The 20,640-nt window shown below is 39.7% G+C and overlaps 1 protein-coding gene across 3 annotated transcripts in view; it reads left to right on the plus strand.

The window, feature by feature from the left end:
* The window catches only part of Tet3 (tet methylcytosine dioxygenase 3), a 106,042-nt gene that overhangs the window by 68,601 nt on the left and 16,801 nt on the right, over positions 1-20,640 (plus strand). For all 3 annotated transcript variants that reach the window (XM_010631537.2, XM_033764851.1, XM_033764856.1), the window contains 2 exons: positions 10,128-10,218; positions 16,797-16,890. In XM_010631537.2, the coding sequence (XP_010629839.1) occupies positions 10,128-10,218; positions 16,797-16,890 (185 nt within the window). The remainder of the gene's footprint in view (positions 1-10,127; positions 10,219-16,796; positions 16,891-20,640) is intronic.

Genomic DNA, 20,640 nt, shown 5'->3' on the forward strand with positions numbered 1-20,640 from the left:
AAAGCTTTCATTAAAGCATTACCAATTTTTTTTTCGTACCAGGGATTGAACTCGGGTCCTTGCGCTTGCAAGGCAGGCCACTGAACCACTGAGCTAAATCTCTGGCCCGCCAAATATGTTAAGAACTCAAATTTTCTAGCATTTCATCAAAATAAAAAATGGTGAAGTTGTCGTATGAAGAGACTAACACTGAATCTGCTCAATTGTGAAGTCTTATTTGAAGAACTGATAATTATTATAAAACAAATTATTTAAATTCTACTTAAAATGAATTTGATTTTATGTTAAACATAGAGGGGGGAAATATGTTCACAAGGTTGCAAGCAAAAAGCAGATGGTAAAGAAGGAAGTGATAGAAATCATAGAGACTACTTTTTGTCTTTAAGTCTTTTTAACGTTACTGAAAATATACCATAGCCCTTCTCATTTATCAGCAGGGAAGAAAATATGAAAAGTAGGAAAGAGAAAAGGAAGCAGTATGGCAAAAATAGGAAAGAAAACAAGGAAGCTTATAAATATGGAAAACAAAATGACAGAAAACCAAATATAACAGTAAATGTAAGTAGAATAAATTTACCTATTGAATTGAAAGCTAATAGCATTAAATAGTAACAAGAATGTTAATAAACCAATTTCGCTATGGGGAATGCCATATGTTGAGAATATATGGAAAGTACCATATATATTGCTTGCTTAATCAGAGCATGTATTCCATATAGAACATTATAGCCTTGCAAATATTGTCTCTCCTACCGGCCCCAAACTGAGCACAAGCATTTTGGCACATTTTGTTAGCTACAGAGTTCATCATATCACCTCTAATTGCAAAGTGCCATAATGATACAGCATTGTGTAAGTCCACAGGTATTGGTTTTGGCAGAAGCACTACAGCAAAGGAAGGCAAATTCATGCCCACAGTATATTGTTGAGATCAGATCTAGTTGTCCTATACATTTTCCCATCATCATTCTGGTTTGTGATATTGCTTAACTTATTCTTGTAACCCTGTATTTCCTGTGTACTGAACATTAGATTTACACACTTGATTAGGTTCTAGTGAAACTTGTTTTTAAACTGATGATGCTATGCTCCTTTTATTTCATCACATCCAGAGATATGATTGTCACACTGTTAGTGATGCCAAGTTGACTGTAAGATTGCTGTTTCCTTGTGCATCCAACAAGGGATCTATAGAGCAATATTTTGCTATCACATGATTATCCAGATTCCCATGATTCTTAAATAATTTTTCACTAAAGTGATAATTTTCTAATTCTATTTTTTTGTTTAATATCTGGCATTTTTCTAAACAAGTTTAGAAAACATGCTGAATGAAATAAGTCGACTAGTCATAGAATGCACACTTATATGAGGCATCTAAAATAGGCAAATTTACAAAAGTATAATATAAAATGGTAGTTGCTGGGCAGTACTGGAAGAGAAATGGGAAGTTGTTCAGTGGTAGTAGGGTTCAGATTAAGAATGTCCCCCAGGGCTGGAGATTTAGCTCAGTAGTGTCACCACCTGCCTTGCAATCACAAGGTCATGAGTTCAATTCCTGGTACCAAAAAACAAATTTTAAAAAACCCCAAAGAATGTCCCCCCAAACCTAGGTGGGGCTTCTTGAAGTGATTGAATCATGGGGGCGGTGAATCATAGTGGGGGTGTTTTAACAGACTTGTGGTTAGGAGGTAGGGTCTAGTGGGAAGAGGTAGGTCTCTGGGGGTGTAACTTGGAAGAGTGTATCTTCCGTCCTAGGTCTTCATTTCTCTCTGTTCCTGGGTCACGATGTGAGTAGCTTTCTTCCACTATGACCCTTCCACCATGCCTTCCTGCCTTGGAGCCACTAACTGGACTAAATATGTGAGCCAGTATAAAGCTTTCCTCTAAGTTGTGGGTGTCAAGCATTACATCTCAGCAAAAGTGACTAAGACTGGTGGAGATAAAGTTAGTTATACACAGTGAATGAATTCTAGAGAAGCCAGGTATGCTGTTGTGTGCCTATAATCCCTGCACTCAGGAAGCTGAGACAGGAGGATCACCACAAGTTCAAGGCTAGCTTGAGCCACATAGTAAGTTCAAGGCCCATCTGAGCTACATAGCAACACCCTATCTCAAAAAATAAAAGAAAACAAAACAAGTTCTAGAGAGCTACTGTATGCCACAATACCTAGACTTAACAATAACCTTATTAGCACTTAAAAATTTGTTTAGAGGGTGGACCATCGTAATATGTTACCAAAAACATTTTTCTCTTCACTTTGTTCTTTTTTTTTGGTTTTTTTGAGGCAGGGTCTCACTATGTAGTTGAGACTAACCTGAAACTTACTATGTAGCCCAGGCTGGTCTGGAACTCACAGCGATTCTCCTGCCTCAGCCTGCTGAGTGCTGGGGTTACAGGTGTGTGCCATTATGCCCAGCTTCATCACTTAGTTCTATCAGAATGCTAAAATAGTGTATACTTTTCTCTTGAGTTGTATGCACGCATGTGCGCACGTGTGTGTGTGTGTGTGTCTGTCTGTCTGTCTGAGAGAGCTCATACTTTGTAAAAATATCTTTGAAGTCAGTATAGAGCTTATAATAAGTTATGTCTCATGCAAGTTTTTGGCCAGGCAACTATCATGATACCTTTACACGTGTTTTGGGTCATAGTTTTTCATATTGTTATCTTTTTGAGTTGTGAATATTGTTAATATTACAAGTGTAAAACACTTCTCTGCTTTTGTATAAGAGGTCCACAGCACACATTGTACTTTTCCTGCCTCACCCTTAATTGATCATTTCTCTGAGTATCAGTATGTATTCTTGGGGCTGGAGATTTAGCTCAGTGGTTCCGTTGCCTGCCTTGCAAGCGCAAGGTCCTGAGTTTGATACCCAGTACTGGAAAAAAAAAAAAAAACAAACAAACTCAGTATGTATTCCTTTTAGCAGATAATGATATGTAGAAATCAAAATCATAGAACTAAGGGAACTCACAGCTACTGGAATATTGCTTTTATGAACTTCCAGTGAATTAAACCCAAGTGAATAAATTAGTATACTTTGGATCTTGAATACTCTCAAAGGGCCATGTGTTGAAGGCTTGGTCTTCAGCCTGGGGCATTATTTGGAAGTGATGGTAACCTTGAGGAGATGGGGCCTAGTGAGAGGAAATTAGGTCGTTGGGGTCCTGGTTCCTTCTCTTCCTTTTTCTTTCTTTTTTGGTACCAGGGACCAAACTCGGGACCTTGTGCTTGTGAGGCAGGTGTGTGCCATTGAACTAAATCCTCAACCCGTCCTTCCTTTTTCTTTGCTTTCTAGCCACCATAAAGTGAACAGGACATCTTTATTATGTGTTCAGCGATAATGTACTGTGCCATCACCAGCCCAAAATAGCAGGGCCCAGAAACCATGGATTGACCTCTCTGAAGCCATGAGCCATAATTTTATAATTTGATTATCCCAAGTATTTTGTCACAGTGACAGAAAGCTGAGTGATACTATAATTCAAATTTATCAATACAGGTTTCTACTTTTTTATTTTTATGCTTTTATCTCATACTGTTAGTCCTAACTCAGGAACCTTTACTATATAAAATATTAAATACATTAAGCAAAAACTATATGAAAGTAAAATCTTTTGTTGTTATTGGAGATAAGAGTCTTGTTTGAACTCACGATATAACCCAAGTAGGCCTTGAACTCTTGACGATCCTCTTAGCCTCAAAAGTTCTGGAATTACAGGTGTACACCACCACACCCAGCTAGGAGATATTTACATACTATGGTATTGGTAGTGTTGGTGTGTGTGTACACACGTACACTAGTTTTATAACTAGACATACGTTGTTTTCAGATTTTTTTTCCCATAGAATATTTTCTCCCCCCATACAGACATACACTCAGGGAAAGTGATGCAATTAAAAGAAACAGTGCTTTGTGATGCTCCTTGGGCTGCCTTGTAAACTGCTCAAAGTGGCTTGGGTTTCATTTTTTGCTTGGAGCATGTCTGCCCTGTGTATTTCTGTAGCCTTCCAGAGGAACCTGACCAGCCAGTTTCCAGGTTGGCTTGGTTTAGATCTTCATAAATCTTCTGTCCCAACTACTAGAATGGAGTTGCCAAGATTTAGTTTCCATCTTCTCCTTGAAATTTTTATTTGTACTTAACCATATGAATTTTGAGTTTTTCAAATTGGGGGCTAAAGGTACTCATCAAAAGCTACATTGCGTTCCAGTTCCATTCTAAGACCCTGTAGCCAGTTTTTTACTTTGACTTTTCTCCAGACAACAGAAACTGGAACAGAGCCCAGAAGTCCTGGCATGTTCCTGTTTTCTCGTTTCTGTGTACCATGTGGTCTTCTAGCACCGATTAAAGAGCTTTCAGGCCAGTACCTCTGACACTTGCACTCTCATATTATTCTCCTTCCCTCCTGGCCACCTTCCTCCTCCTCTCATAACTTGTAATCTTCTCTATTTGTGGTTCAAATTAGTGTATAGATGGCACAGGTAGTTTCTAACTCTTTAATTGAAATCATCCATTTGTGAAATGTTTTGACCTGGTACTTTGCATCTTATCTAATCCTTAGCAATTCTATAATACATAAATATTTTTTCAACTGCCTTAAGGCTTATAAGGGTTATGTAACTTTCCCACAATGACGCAATTGTTTGGTAGAAGCTGGACGATAGCATTGAGTTCATATTATGTGCCAACAACTGTGCTAAGCCCTTTATATATTTTGCTGGTGAAGGCATGGAGGGAGATTAGAGAAGTTGGGAACAATATATCATGGTTCCCCAGGTCTCTGTCTACAAGACCTATGCTTGTTGTTCTGTGCTCCATTAACAGTTACATAATAGATTGGGATCCATGCCTTGATATTGCTATTCTATATAAGATCTGAGAAAGTCCAGCAAGGTTTCACAGGAAAAGAGGCATTTAAATTAGGGCGTAAGAGGTGAATTTTTCCAAAGGGAGAAATAAAGAAAGGCATTGCTGTCATTGGAAAAATTTGAAGATACAGATGTACTTTTTACAGTGTGACAGGATTTTGTAGGCAGGATACAAGGTCGGGAAGATGGCCTAGTGGGGGGCAATGGACAGTGCTCTGGAATTTGGATTCTGTCTTCTGTATGGTGTTGAGTCATTCAGGGGGACTGGTGTGAGATTTCTGTTTTGGTCACATAACTAGGTTATTATATAGGATGACTTAGAAGAGAGGAGATCAGTTAGGAGACCACGATAATAATTCAGGCAGGAGCCTGACCCAGGTTAGGGAGGGATGAATGAAGAGCCTTCATGAGCAAGAGATGTAAGTGGGAGGCAACTTTGATCAGTTCATCTGATGGGCTGCACATAGCATTGTTAATTTTTTTTTTTTTTTTGAGATGACGGTCTTGTTATGTAGTTGAGGCTGGCCTTGAGCTCACCATGTAGTCCCAGCTGGCCTTGAACTCACAGCAGTCTTTTGAGTGCTGAGATTTCAGGTGTATGCCACTCAGTACATCTGGCCTAACCTTTTTTAAAAAAAACCAAGAACACAACTGAACTCCGTTTACACTTGCCTCTTACTCTATTTTCATTATTGGTAAATATATATGATAGTATATATATTATATAGATCACTGTGCTTGCATGTGTATGAATGTGTGTGATTGTGTATGTATTACTTCTTGTTGGTACCAGGGATTGAACTCAGGACTTTGCACTTGTGAGGCAGGCGGAGGAACCACTGAGCTAAATCCCTGGCCCATGTGATTGTGTATGTATGCTACTCTAGCGTATTATACTTGATATACTGAAAGTCTGTCCCCCTCAAAAAAAGGGAATCTTAGAAGTAATTTTCTGTCAGTAAATCTGCAGCTGCCTAATCCCAGCTGCTTACTGTCTCATTTTATAGATGTGACATAATCTGTTTAGCCAGCCCTTAATAATAGAATGTAAGTTTCTGATATTTTTCCATTACACTGATACAGTGAATAGTCATGTCACTTATTTTAAACATATGCAAGTAGAACCAAATTCCTAGAAATAAATTCTTTGAAACTGCTGGATCAAATAGACTGTGCAGGGCCAGAGATTTAGCTCAGTGGGTCCTCCACCTGCCTTGCAAGCACAAGGACTTGAGTTTGATCCCCGGTACAAAAAAAAAAAAAAATGAATAGATTGTGCATAAGTAGTTTTAATATGTTGCTAATACTTTCCATACTGCTTATTTCTAATATCCTCAACAACTGAGTTATCAAGGTTTGTGTTGATGACTCATCTGACAGGAGAACAATGGCATCTTATTTATAGCTTTATATATAATTGAGCCATTTGCATTTTTCTAAAATTCATTTTTATCTTTTTTTTTCTTCATTTTTCTTACGTTGGTAATCTTAATCAGCTTTTGTTTGGTGCAAGTTCCTCATACTTCTCCCCAGTATGCTGTTTATCTTCAGGTTGACTTTTGGTAGTTGTTACTATAAAGTTTTTCCTTAAATTTTCCTGTTGTACCTTATAGAAGATCTTCCCCACTCTGTAATTATTTTTTAAAACTTCTAACTTTTTTCATGCACTGGCATGTTTTTTATTTAACTCTTTCAACCATGGATCAAACTTCTGCCCCTCACTTATTCCAAAACCATGTATTAAAAATTTAATCTTTCTTCAATGATATGAAAGTGTCATTAAGTACTTATGTGTCAGTCTTATCTATCCAGCTACGTCACTTTTTAAAGGCAGTAATTGGGTATTATCCAGTCTTATGTCCCCCATAAAGTTGGGCATAATGTTCTGCAAAAATAGGTAGAAATTAGCCAGGCATGATAGTGTGTGCCTATAATCCCAGGAGTCTGGCAGGTTGAAGTGAGAGGATTGCAGATCTGAGCCCAGCTTGGGCAGCTCAGCAGTTTTTCCAAGATCCTGTCTCAAAAAGGACTAGGGGTAAAGCTCAACACAAAGGCCCATTCCCCAGTCTTGAAAGTAAAATGTTTCTTACATTTTAAAAATCTTGAGGGCCAGTCATTTAGCTCAGTGGTGCCATGCCTCCCTCACAAGTGCAAGATTCTGAGTTCTGTCCTTGGTACACCCACAGAAAAACCAAAAAACTATATGATAGTACATAAAACATTTATGTACAGTACAATGAAAATTTATAAAATGAACACATGCATAACCACCTAGATCTGTGATGGCGAACGTTTTAGAGCTTTCATTGATAACAGTCAGCTGTGGCATGTGTGCTGTAGATTCACTGCCATGGACCTATATCAAGAAATAGATCATCTCTAACTCCAGGATTCTCTGTATACCCTTCACGTCACATTTCTCTCCCATCCCTCAGAGGCCATCATACTCTTGACTTTCATGACATTGATTACTTTGCCTTTCTTTGTATTAAGGTTGAGCCATATGGAATTGCCATTTTTATAGGTAACAAATCATTGAGCATCTGTAATTTCATGTTTTAGGCCTTGGAGTTTTACCACTGAATCTCTAAACAATATAGTTTAGCAGAGCCTCTGAATATTTTTTTAATTGACTTATTGCATTGTTACTGTCTTGTGGATCTTTGACTCACTATGATGGCATAGAAGCCATGGGGGTACAAGTTGTTGATTCTCATTGCTAGCTGTGTTTATTCCATTGTGTGACTACTATGTTTTACTTATCTATTCCACTGTTGGTGGATTATGGGTTGTGTCTTACTTTGGGCTGCTATAACAAAACTACCACGCGCTGGATGTATTTCCCACAGTTCTCTAAAGGCTGAGAATTCCAAAGTCTGATGGCCAGCAGATCCGTTATCTGGTGAGAGCCCATTTTCTGGCTTGAACCAGAGCCATCTCTCTGGGGTCCTCACTTGGCCTGGGGATTGAAGTAAGGGTGCTCTTGCTCTGTGTCTCTACTTCTAAAGGGCATTAATTTTATTCATGAAGGTTCTGCTCTCTTGACCTGATTCTCAAAGCCTCACCTTCTCTTAGCATCACACTGGGGTTAGGCTTCAATGTATGACTTTGGAAGGGTACGGTATTTTAGCCAGAGCAGGTTGTTTGAAGTTTTGACTATGATTTGGAAACTGTAGCTGTGAGAACCTCTTTATATGTGTTTTGATGTGTGTGATCAGGATTTCTTATAGAACAAGGTCACAAATTTTTACTTCCGCCTTGTTTTAGTTTTTTTAAAAACTTTCAGCCAGGTGTGGTGGCACATGCCTGTAATCTCCAGGAGGCTGAGACAGGAGGACTATTATGAGTTTGAGACCAGCGTGGACTACATAGTGATTTCAAGGCCAGACTGAAATATGTAGCCAGATCCTGTCTCAAAAAAAAAAAAAACTACAAACACTTTTTATTTTGAAATAATTTTAGGAGAGTTGCAAAGTTGGTACAGAATATTTCTGCATACCCTTATCTTCCCTAATATATATGCCTTACATAGTTATAGTATATTTAAAACTAAGATTCGTTGGTACAGTGCTCATAATGACAGACTTTTAAATTTTTTAACATATTACACTAATATCCTTTTTCTATTCTAGGATTCAGTGTAGCATACTATGTTGCATTCAGTCATTATATTTCCTTAGACATGAAACAAACTTACAACTGAAGTATAGTATGTATACTGGTATATGTGTAGTTGTTCTTGCTTTTAGCCTTATAGTATCTGAGCAGAACACTTTTTTCAAAGTTATTATTATTGAGTTATTTCTTTCACTTAGAAAAATCCATTTAAAACATACCCATAGGGCTGGGCATGTTGGCACAGGCCTGTAACCTCAGCACTCTGGAAAGCTGAGACAGGAAGACTGCAAGTTTGAGCAACTTAGTGACTTAGCAAGACCCTGTCTCATAATAAAAAAATAAGGGCTGGGGATAAAGCTAAGTTTGAAGTTCCTATGTTCAGTCTGTGGTACCACACACACCCACTGAAAGAACCCTCATTCGTGTTGTTACATGAACCAATAGTGTGTGTGTTTTTAAAAATTGAGGTGAACTTCACATACCATGAAATTAACCATTTTAAAGCAAACACTTCAGCAGCGTGGAGTATTTTCATAACGTTATGCAAACACCACTTGTCGAATTCCAAAACATTTTCATTATTCCAAAATTCAATCTACTGGTTAAGCAGTTACACCCTATCTCTTCCACAACCACCAAACCCCTGGCAACCACCATCTGCTTTTTGGCTTTACATATTTATCTGTTCTGGATATTTCAGATCAATGGAATCATACCTTCTTGTATCTCACTGATTTCATTTAACTTAATCTTCTCAAAACTCACCTATGTTATAACATGTGTCAGTACTTGTTTAATTATGCTAAGATATATTAAACATAACATTGGCCACTATAATCATATATAAGTATGAATACCATTTAGTGGCATTAATTGAATTCAAAATATTGTGCAACTGTCACCACTATTTCCCAAACTTTTTCATCACCCTAAACAGAAACTCTACCCATTAAGCAATAACTCTGTTCCTCACTCCTCCCACTCCCTGATAACCTGTAATCTTTTTGTCTTTATGAATTTTTCTCTTCTAATTTGTATAAGTGCAAGCAAATAGTATTCATCCTTTTGTGTTTGATATATTTTACTTAGCATAATGTTTTCAAGGTTCATCCATGGAATAGCCACATGGCTGAGTAATATTCATTGTATGAATGTACCACATTTAATTTTTCCATTCATCTGTTGATGGGCACTTGTGTTGTTTATGCCTTTTGGTTGTAAATGGTGCTATGAGCATTGGCATTGAGTCCCTTTTGGAGTTTACTTGGAGTAGCTTGCTGACCCTAGACTAGACTGGGTAGATAGATGTGAATTTGCTGGGTCACACATGTGCAGCTGTTTAGCTTTACTGGGTAACTGGTGAGATGAATTGCCAAGTGGTTAGACCACAGTCTTGATAATACTTGGTATTTTCAGATTTCTAAATTTTTGTCCATTTGGTAGGGATGTGTAATGATGTTTTATTGTGATTTTACTGTATTTCTTGATTTCTGAAGGGATGGAATGTGTTTCATATAGTTATAAGCCATTTGAGTTTCCTGCTTTGTAACATGTCTATTAATGTTCCTACTGGTGGTTTACCATTTTAAATTAATGTTGAAATCTTCAAGTAATGCTTACTCTTGGTATTTCTGCAGAGCAAATAGTGGAGAAGGATGAAGGTCCCTATTATACTCATCTGGGATCTGGCCCCACAGTAGCTTCTATCCGGGAACTCATGGAGGAGCGGTGAGTGTTACATTGGACATTCAAGGAGAAATGGTGGTGTTAAAGGAATGTGGATTTTTAAGCACCTCTTATTTTTATTGTCTTGTATACGAAAAGGAAGCCTTGGTATTCATATCGTGACAGGTTGCATGCAGGAATCTCACTTTGAGTCCTTCTGGGTTTCTTATAATCTGCTTGTATATGTCAGCCCTCCATAAGATTCCTTTCTCTTCTTCCTGAAATACTTTTATTGAAGAAACAAGGCTTCGTGGTTATATGTCCTGCAGAGTTAGGTTCTCACAATCTGAATTTTGCTTATAGCTCTCCCCTTGTGTTACTTAACATGCTCTTCCACCCTCTGTAAGTCATGTAAATTGGTAGTTAGAGCTAAAGGCCTGATTGGAATCAGATTGTTTCCCTCCCTCCCTCCTTCCTGCCTTCCCCCTCCCCAGAACTTCTTCATAGGTGGTATCATGTCTTGGTTTTTAGTATGTCAAGATGTTTTGGGCTTTGGCCAGGGATATAGCTCAGTGGTGCCACACCTGCCTTTCAAATTCAAGGTCCTAAGTTTGATCCCTGGTACTGAAAAGAGAAAAAAAATATGTTCTTGTATCATGTACATTTATTCAAGAAGTCTTTCTTTTATTGGCAGGAAAAGTTTTTAGAAAACAAACTCTGGGAACTAAGAATGCTCATTGCTACAGTGAGTTGTTCCTTGTTTTTAGACCATTTCAGTAAAAAGACCTAAGTTGTTCCTATTACAATTTTTATTTTTGTTTATAGTTTTAATTTTTGTTGTTGTTTAGTGGTTAAATATATCATAAGTTTATATTGACATTCAAATTCAAAACTGTAGAGGGCTGGGGATTTAGCTCAGTGGTTCTGTCACTTGCCTTGCAAGTGCAAGGTCCTGAGTTTAATCCCTGGTACCAAAAAAAATTCAAAACTGTAGAGTTTTTACTTAAGAATACTGATTTTTAAAGCACTTCCTACCAGTAAGAGCCTAAAATCTATGTGCATGTCCACAGCTGGTAGTAAACACTCTTAAGTTTTGGTCTGTGCAGGGGTAATATGGATTTGTTGGTGAGAATATGCATGCTGGAGCTGTCCTGCCACTTACTGCTGAGTCTTTAGGTAATTGGTGTATTCCTCTGTGACTCAGCTTTCTTATATACAAAATAGAGATGATGACAAAAGCACAAACACTGTGGAAGCATTGTAAGGATAAACTGCAAAAATATATACACTGTGGGAGCATTGTGCAGGTACACAACTGATGCATCAAATATATGTGGTATTTCTTACACATACTCTGTAAAGGGAGGGCAGTCATTGTCTACTTCATCTATTTAATACACTGCATTTGTTATAATCAGTAGTAGTTTAAAGGCAGTAATGATACAGACACAAACATGCATTTGCTTGTACATGTACAAGCAATGTGTAATAGACTGAATTTCTATACATTTGGGAACCAGATTTTGTCTGACCTGGCGAGCCCGACTAGCCCTGTCAGTATAGAAGGAACATGATTTTGAACTGAATGGCTGAGAGGTGAGATGGATGGAGGTCACTGACCTGCCATAATCACTCTTAGTTTCCTGTACCATCTGGAAGCATTTATATTCAGAGTAGCCCATTAGAAAAATATCTCATCAAAGGCCCATCCAATAAATTCAGTCCTGGTTTAAGGGTCACTTCTGAACCCACAAGAACAAAACGGGTTTAAACAGTATGTGTGTTGGACATGCTTGTTGTGTGTGGCCACATGTGTGCATACTGCAGTTTTCATATTGGACCAGGCAGAATTTGGCCAGTAATTGGGCAGGAGGGTGCCGGGGATCGAATTCAGGACCTTGTGCTTGCCAGTCAGGTACAGTGCCACTGAACTACATCCCCAGCCCTGGCCAATAATTTTTATAAGGAATGTCACATTGTTTGCTGCAGGGGAGTCAAATGTACCAGTTTGATCTGGGATTGGTGTTTGTTATTGTTTTTGTTCTTTTGGGGTTTGGGGGGGTTATTTATAAAGTTTATAGACATCTGTCTAAAAGTATAGAACAGTACATTTTGAAAGAAGGATTAAGAGATAATGATAAAGCTGGGCTGGAGATTTAGCTCCGTGGTTTTGCCACCTGCCTTGCAAGCACAAGGGCCAGAGTTCGATCCCCAGTACCCAAAAACAAAAAGAGAGATAATGATAAAGCTGAGAGTTGTGGGGTTCTTTTCTTCATTGTTTTAATGAATTCTTTTTCTTTTTTTTTTTTTTAATTGGGGATTGAACTCGGGTCCTTGTGCTTGTGAGGCAGGCGGCGGCACCACTGAGCTAAATTCCCGGCCCTGTTTTAAAAATTCTTCAAAAATAGATTCAAGAGAGGAATTCCTCTCAAAACCAGGAATATTTGTGTTTTTTCCTCAGCAACTGGTTTATTTTTATCTTAAGGACCTTGTAAATCATAAACAGATTTCATTCCCATCTTTATTTTGGCTGCTAATAAGTTTAGAGCCAGAGTTTGTGCCACTCACTAGGAGGAATATGATTTTTAACCTTTGGCCATGGGAACCTATTCAGGTCACTCCTGAGTACTTCTTACAAGGAGTCTTTTATGTTTTTTATTTCTCATATGATACTCTATCCACTCTGAAGCAGGAGGATCTCAAGTTTGATTTCATCCTGGGCAACTTAGTGACCTAGCAATACACTCCCTAAAAATAAAAAAGGGCTGGGAGTGTAGCTCAGTGTAAAGGCCTAGGTTCAGTCCGAAGTATTACACACACACGCACACGCACACACACACACACACACACACACATACACATATGCAATCACATTTTCTTTACCAACAAACCTGTCTTTTTCCCCCCTTTCACTCATTTCTTACCTGGATGTCAACCCTCCCATAATTGGAATGCAGGACCTCGTGCTTGCCAGGTAGGCATGGCACCACTGAGCTACATCCCTGGTCCTTACCTGTTCTTTTTATTTTATAGACATCCTAAAATCCTTTCGGAACAAAGAGGGGAATGAGTGAGGAAACTCCCCTGCCTTGGGGCTCAGTTTGTGACACTCCTGGCTCTCTGTCTTTCTAGACCTTTCCCTCTACTCTGTCTCTGCAGGGCCACTCCACTATCTGGGGTTTCTGCCAGGGAGAGGAAATAAACTAAAATCAAGGAGACAGTGGTCATTACAGCTTCTCTGGTACAGAGTTGGAGAAAGGAGGGAGAGAATGAAAGCAAATCCTAAAATAGCATTTATTTATGGGCTTCAAATCTTTTGGGTACCCAAGTCATCCTCATTGCTATAGGTAATTGGAATCAGTTGTCAAATTCGTATCTGAGAATGGTGTGGTGCTTAGATCTTTGTGTGTTCTATCTAGGAAAAGAATTCTCCACATCGTAGGAGTTCATTTAATGCTTGTTGTAGAAACAAAGAACCCACGCTGTGCTAGCAAGTCCTCTGAGCTTCAGGTGGTCTGACCTCTTTTGGTGGTAGAGCTAACTATGAAGAAACAGAGCATGGTGGCATGCCTGTAATTCCAGTACCCTGGAGGCTGAGGCAGGAGGATCCAAAGTTTGAGGCCAGCCTGGGCAACTTAGCAAGTCTGTGTTAAGACGAACAAACAACAAAAAGGAAAAAAAAAACACAAAGGGCTGGGAACATAGCTCAATGTGAAGGCCATGCGTTCATTCCAGTACTGTGGAGGAGGGGAACCACAGCTTTAGTTCAGTTGTTCTCAACCTTGGGCAGGCCTCAGAAGCTCATGGGGGCTAAAAAAGCAGAGATCACTGCGTCCCACCCACCTGGCACAGTAAGTCTGGGATGGGCCCCAAGAGCCAACCTCTCATTCCTGCCAAGTTCTGAGGTGAGGCCAATGCTGCTGGTCCTGGGACTGTCCTTGAAGAGCATCTGGTTAAGGTTATTAGTTATTCTCTTCTGGGGGAGGAGGTATTGGGAATTGAATCCAGGACCTTCACACTGAGCTGCATCCCCACCTTGTTTGTTTTGAGGTGTTTTGTTTGTTTTTGTCTTTTGAGCCAGGGTCTCATAAATTGCCCAGGCTGAGCTCAAATGCTCTTCTGCCTCTGCCTCCCAAAATGCTAGTATTACAGAAGTAGGCCACCATGCCCAGCTTAGTTATACTTCAGAGAAAAGTTTCAACCTATCCTTGCAGACTTAGTTTAGGGCCTGGGAGTTTATATACTAGCAGGGCCTCTTCATGATAAGCAAGAAATTATGGTGTTTAAGAAGAAAGAGCAAAAATGAGAGTTGATTGGTTGTCTTTAAACACAAAGAAACAGTTCCATTAAAAAAAAAAAAGAAAAGTCTAGCAGATCAGGTGGTGCCTTGCCCTTTTATTTAAATGCTCTCTAATGTGAAGCTCCCTGCAGGACATGTTTCTCCCAAGTACAGAATAGTAAGGAAGGACCTGGTGGGAAAGCTGTCATACATGTCCTCGGCTCATCCTCTTGAGAGGAACTTGATAGTCCTCTGTCTCAGGAAGTCGTGTGGTAACCTCAGGCTGCCCTTCTGACAGGGATCTCAGGCTCTTTGCTTGTGGGTGACAACCTGATAAATGTTTATTGAACCGAGTTGTCCAGAAAGCAGACAAAAAACAGCACTATGGGATCTTTTCCTCATGATCCAGATCATGCTACAGAAACTCTTTAGTCCTGCCTCCAAATACTTTTATAAGGGATTAACAAAACCTTCAAATTTTAATGTTGTAATGATCAGATGAGCTTCTTACCCTTTCATTGAGCTCTTGAGCAATATTTTTAAAAACATTTTTAAAATCTTTGTTCTCCTTTTCAACTACAAAATGTAACACTTTTTTTTAAAAGAAAAAATCTTAAGTACGGAGTGAATAAGGCTCTCCTACAGTCATTCTTCCTAGAAGAAACTTTTTAAAGGTTTGAAGTTTACCTGTAATCTTCCTACACATTCACACACACACACCCCACACAAATAAATAAATATATATACTGAACCAAGTATAATCAGTCTTCCCCAATGTTGTACCACTGTTCCCAGCCTAATACATTTGTACACTTATTTTTGAGGTAATAATTCCTACAAGTGTAATGAATAAGATTAAAGACTATGTCTCTGTAATAGCTATGATAACATTATGCTGTATTAAATAGTATATTAAAATACGCAATAATGAAATTGAATTTATATAGAAATTAAAGAGTTTGATTTAGAGAGTCTTACGTGGGAAGGGTAGAGGAAAGGAAAGAAGGGAAAAGAAAAAAATATGAGAAAAGGAAAAAACAGAAACAAAGTCTCTGTAAATAGGGAAGGGTGGAGGGGATGAAGGGAGGGCAGGGGTGCGGGGAAAAAATAAGAACCAAGATACGTTATGTAAAGGCACACAATCCCAATGATGAATGTAACTGTATTGTATATCTAAAAAGTACTAATAAACTCAATAAGAAAAAATTCATCCACTTATCTCCTGAGATGTTAAAAGTATACTTGATACAAGTTAATTCTTGATATGAAATCCTTAGAACAAGAGAACCTTAGTATCACTCTTCAAAGTGAGGAAGTATTTCTTCCAGCCCAGCCAGGTTCATGCATAGTGATATATTGTTGGGAATATTTTCAGCGAAGTTGAGAAATAAGCAGAGAGACCTGCTAGCATGTCACAAGCACTAGGCCAGCTCAGAGAGATGAGAGAATGGAATAGAGGTATAGAGTGGAAAGGTGGAAGTAGCAAATGACCATTGTCTGCAAATGTGATTTAATAATGTTCCTGGAATGAAAATCTATTATCTGCATTTTATAGATGGAAAAACTGAGTCTTTGAGAAGTTCAGCAATTTGGCCAGTTATATATCAAGAAGGTAGCTAGGCTCGCACTTAAATCTAGTCTGTCTGCTTCCCATACTGTACTTGTGTCACAGTTGCCCCCATATAGTTGTGTGGCGTTGGACAACTTGGTTTAAGTCTGGGGCCATACTTCCATCACCTCTGAATATGATGTAGTTGATGAGATGGTCCTAGAGACCCAAGGTTCTGCAGTCCTGAGTGTATGGGCCAGAGAAGTCGTATGTGCTGGAATCAGAAGTGTCTACTGTACCAGGGCAACAGTGTTTGTGTGTGGTAGTTTCCCTTCCCTGCCCTCAGCTGTTTGTCAGAGTTGAGCTTGGGTGATTAAACGAGAAAAATAGGATTCCCCCAATTATTTTCTTTTGTGTATTGAATATATGACTAGCTCTCAGGGTGACTCAACAGGACTGGGGACAAATGCCTATATTTAGCCATTAGTCTCAGGATCCTTCCTAGAACCTCGGGCAATAATTAGGGACGTTCTCCTGGCTGCTCTTCTGCCTGAGACAGAGATAGGTTGGATGGACGGAAGTGTGGATGGATGGACGTGTGGAAGGGGTTCCTAGCCAAGGCCTAGGAACCTAGAAGCAACCCTGGAGCCTCTAAGCACAGAATAACCATTTAAACATTTTTCTTTCTTCTCTCTTTACACCAGAATAACCAGAAACCCAAAGTAAAGCACATCAGAGTTTGCCTTTCTACTACTGTAAGCTGTTCTCCTTTGAGGTTCCAATGTGCTCATGGGATTTTCTGTTTCCCTCTAGGTATGGAGAGAAGGGGAAAGCCATCCGGATTGAGAAAGTCATCTACACCGGGAAGGAGGGGAAGAGCTCCCGAGGGTGCCCCATTGCAAAGTGGGTGAGTGTCATCTCCTGTGAACCTCCTCATTCCATCTTGCCCTGTGCCTAGAGCCTGGGTTTTGTTTTCCAGCAAGAGGTCATGACCATGTTGGCAGCTTGAATACCTCCACCTCATGGGGGCAGTACCTGTCCCCTCTCCAACTTCCAGAGGAAGTGGAACTTTGCTTTTTGTTTTGTTTTTGGTACTGGGGATCTAGCCTGGGACCTTGTGCTTGTGAGGCAGGTGCAGTGCTACTGAGCTAAATCGCTGGCCCCAAGGAGGTGGAACTTTGTAGTGGAGCACATCTTCCTCCCACTCCTACCCCACATCCAGTACCTCAGTACCTTCAGCTAAAAGTAGTGTGCCTGACAAATTCTAGACTTGACTGGCCAGGACTGGGGGGCCCAGAAAGTATATTGCAAAAATGATCTGATAACACAGTGGGTCAACCAAGCAAGCCCTTGGGTAACACCTGATGTTAAGATGGCCTATGCAAAATATGGAGAATGCCAAACATGGGAGAGAGGGAGTGCCCAGAGAACATTCAGAAGCTTAGCGTAAATGCAGAAGTACATATCTTGAGGCCAGCAGAAACTGCCTTGGTAGGTGCTTCTTGGGCCAGAGAGCAGAGAGTAAAGGTAGCAGAGGTCAGAAGGCAGGTATTTGAAAGCCTATCATGATAGGGTGGTGAGGACTGACTCAGGAAACCCCTTTATGGGCAGGTAGGCTTTGCTTTCCGTGAGGGTGTTGCACTGCCTTTGGTTCATGCCCAGGGATTCCTGCTTAAAGACTGGATGAGACTTTACAGTTCTCCTGCAATATGTGAACTGTCCATATTGCAGTGTTGAGTTGAAGGGTTTGTGCCTCTCCTTGCGTTTTGATTTACATTTTTGTGCATTCCATCCTTCTGAGCTCCTTCAGTGGAGTATGACAGTGGACCAGCTTTCTCTGTTTTTGCTTTCTTTTGTAAAGTTTTGAGTGTAGGCATAGACTTACTTAGTTCAGAGACCACAAGGAGTGTCTAACTTGTACCTAATGACATTTGTGCATTAGCCACTTGGGAAGTCAAAATGACAACCTCAACCACAGCTTTGGCTGGTTGGGTGTCCCACTGTATGCTCTGAACACATGTCTCATGAGTGCTTTTAGTCAGCAGTAACCCAAACAATGAGCAAAGGTTGACTGTAGTGCCAAAGGACTACTGTCATATCAGTGTCCACAGAGGTGTTGATTCCCACGATAGGCCCAGCTCAGTCTGTGAGGAGCCAGGCAATCACAGGGAGTTATAATACAATATATTACCTAAGAACTTATTGATGTATTACTGCTTTCCCAAATACAATTTTAAACATTATAATACAATTAATGTTTCAGTAAGGAGAAGGAAACAGTTTCACCTTGCCTCAAAGCAAGAACTCATGGCCAGAGATGTGTTTCAGTTAGCATGAGACTATCCTTTAAAGGTTTGAAGGAAGTTCTGAAACATGCTGTATGACACCCATGAACCTTTAGTACATTACATTAGCAAAATAAGCCAGTCGCAAAAAGAATAAATTTTACATGATTTCAGAGGTACCCAGAGGAATTAAAATTACAGAGACAGAAAGTAGAATGGTGTTGCCAGGGGCTGTCAGGAGGGAAGAATGGAGAGTTAGTTGTTCAATGAATAAAATTGCAGTTTTGTGAGGTAAAAAAGTTCTGGAGATGGTGATGGTGATTGCACAACAATGTGAATATACCACATACCACTGAAGTGTACACTTAAATGATACATTTTATGTTGTATATATTTCACCACTACAACAAAAAATGAATGTGGTTTTAAAGGGGAAATTTTATGGAAAATTCTATATTTCTGGTTTTTTTCCTACGAAATTCTTGCCCCTTGGATCAGTGATCTTTACTTTGCCATGGTCCACACCACTCCCTGGCCTGGCATCAGGCTTGTTTCTTCACTGGTACTTTCTGCTTGGCTACCCCTTTTTACCACAGCTCCTACCCAGGTATACTCATGACCACAGCACAGGCATCTCTTGACCTCCAGATCCACTCTGCTGAGGCCTAGTAGAAATAGCTAATCAAGTGTTGCTGGGTCCCCTGACGCCAAGATGCCCCCAGCTTTCCTTTCATCACCCCTGCCCCAGGCTCCTAAGCCACAGAATGTGGAAGTTACTTAAGACCTTTCCCTGTCCCTCAGCCCCTATAGACAGATGTTCCCAAAGTCACTTTTCTCGCAGATGTCCCTTGAATCCATTTCTTTTCATTTCCTTACCCACTGCCATATTTTAGGACTTTACCCATATTTGCTTATGTTACCAGCTGATTTCCCTGTCTCATCATTTTCCCCCTTTCCTAAGGTACGAAACTGTTCTGTAGACTATACAGCTTTACAGATTCCCCACCTTTAAGCCTTGTCCCTCTGCCTGCCTCTCATCTCTTCTACACCTTCCCTCAGCCCACCCCTGCTCTCAGGCTCCATTGTTACATATGGTCATAGCTACTTAGGATCCTTTGGGGAGACTCAGCCACCTCACTCCCCAGCTCCCAGAACCCTTTGTCCTGGTGCAGCTTTTATGTGGGAAGGGAGTTTGAACCTGAATGAAGGAAGGGCCAGGTCCTGAGTAGCAGAGCAGTGCCATGCTCAGTCATTTTTTAACAACTTTATTAAGATAATTACTTGTAATACTTTACAGACTTTATAGTTCAGTCTCTTGAAGTGTACAATTCAACAGTTTTTGGTATATCATTATACACACACATACACACACATAAAGGTGCTATTTTAACCATTTTAAGTGTCCAGGTCAGTAGTATTAAACATGTCCATATAGTTATTCCAACCATCACTATAGTCTGATTCCAAAACTGTCATTATCCCCAAGTGAAACACCATTAACAGTAACTCCTTATTCCCTCCTTCTAGCCTCTGATAACCTCTAATCTGCTTTCTGTCTCTGAATCTATTCTAGGCACTTCATACTAGTGGAATCATAAAATATTTGTCCTTTGTGTCTGACTTAATTCATTTAGCTCAATGCTTTCAGGGTTCATCTGTGTTGTGTCAGAATTTCATTCCTTTTTATGGCTGAATAATATTGTGTTGTACATATATACCATATTGTGTTTATCCATTCATCATCTGACAGACACACTTGAGTCGTTTCCACCTCTTGTGAATCACACTGCAAATGACATATGTGTGCAATTAACTGAGTTCCTGCATTTAGTACTGTGGGTATATTGCAAGTCTTAGAATTGTTGGGTCATACAAGGAGTGATCAAAATATATGGTAAATATGTAAATTTTTAAAACTTACAGTAAAAGACACATTGACATTAGTCCCTTGTAAAATATTCCTGCTCCTTTTGAACACATTTATCCCATCATTCTTACCATTCCAGCAGTTTTTATGTGATCAAATATACAGTGAATGCTGCTGCCATTCAGCAGAAAGGTAGGCTCATAAAAACTTTTTTGCAGTGTGAGCTGGGCATAGTGACACACACCTGTTGTCCCAGCACTGGGAGGCTGAGACGGGCTTTGCAAATTTAAGCCCACTTAGGGAAACTTAGTGACTTAATGAGACCCTGTCTCAAAATTAAAAATAAAAAAGGCCCAGGTGTGTAGCTAAATGCAGAGGCCCTATGTTCAATCCACAGGATTGAGGGGAAAAACAAACTGTACCCTCATCCACCTTATTCATGGGATCTGGCACTGTGGACTTCTGGCTCTTCCTAAAAGTCAAAACGACCTTGAAATGTTAATGT

Source organism: Fukomys damarensis, unplaced genomic scaffold (assembly GCF_012274545.1).
Source record: "Fukomys damarensis isolate Sample0158 unplaced genomic scaffold, DMR_v1.0_HiC HiC_scaffold_2, whole genome shotgun sequence".
Taxonomy (NCBI): domain Eukaryota; kingdom Metazoa; phylum Chordata; class Mammalia; order Rodentia; family Bathyergidae; genus Fukomys; species Fukomys damarensis.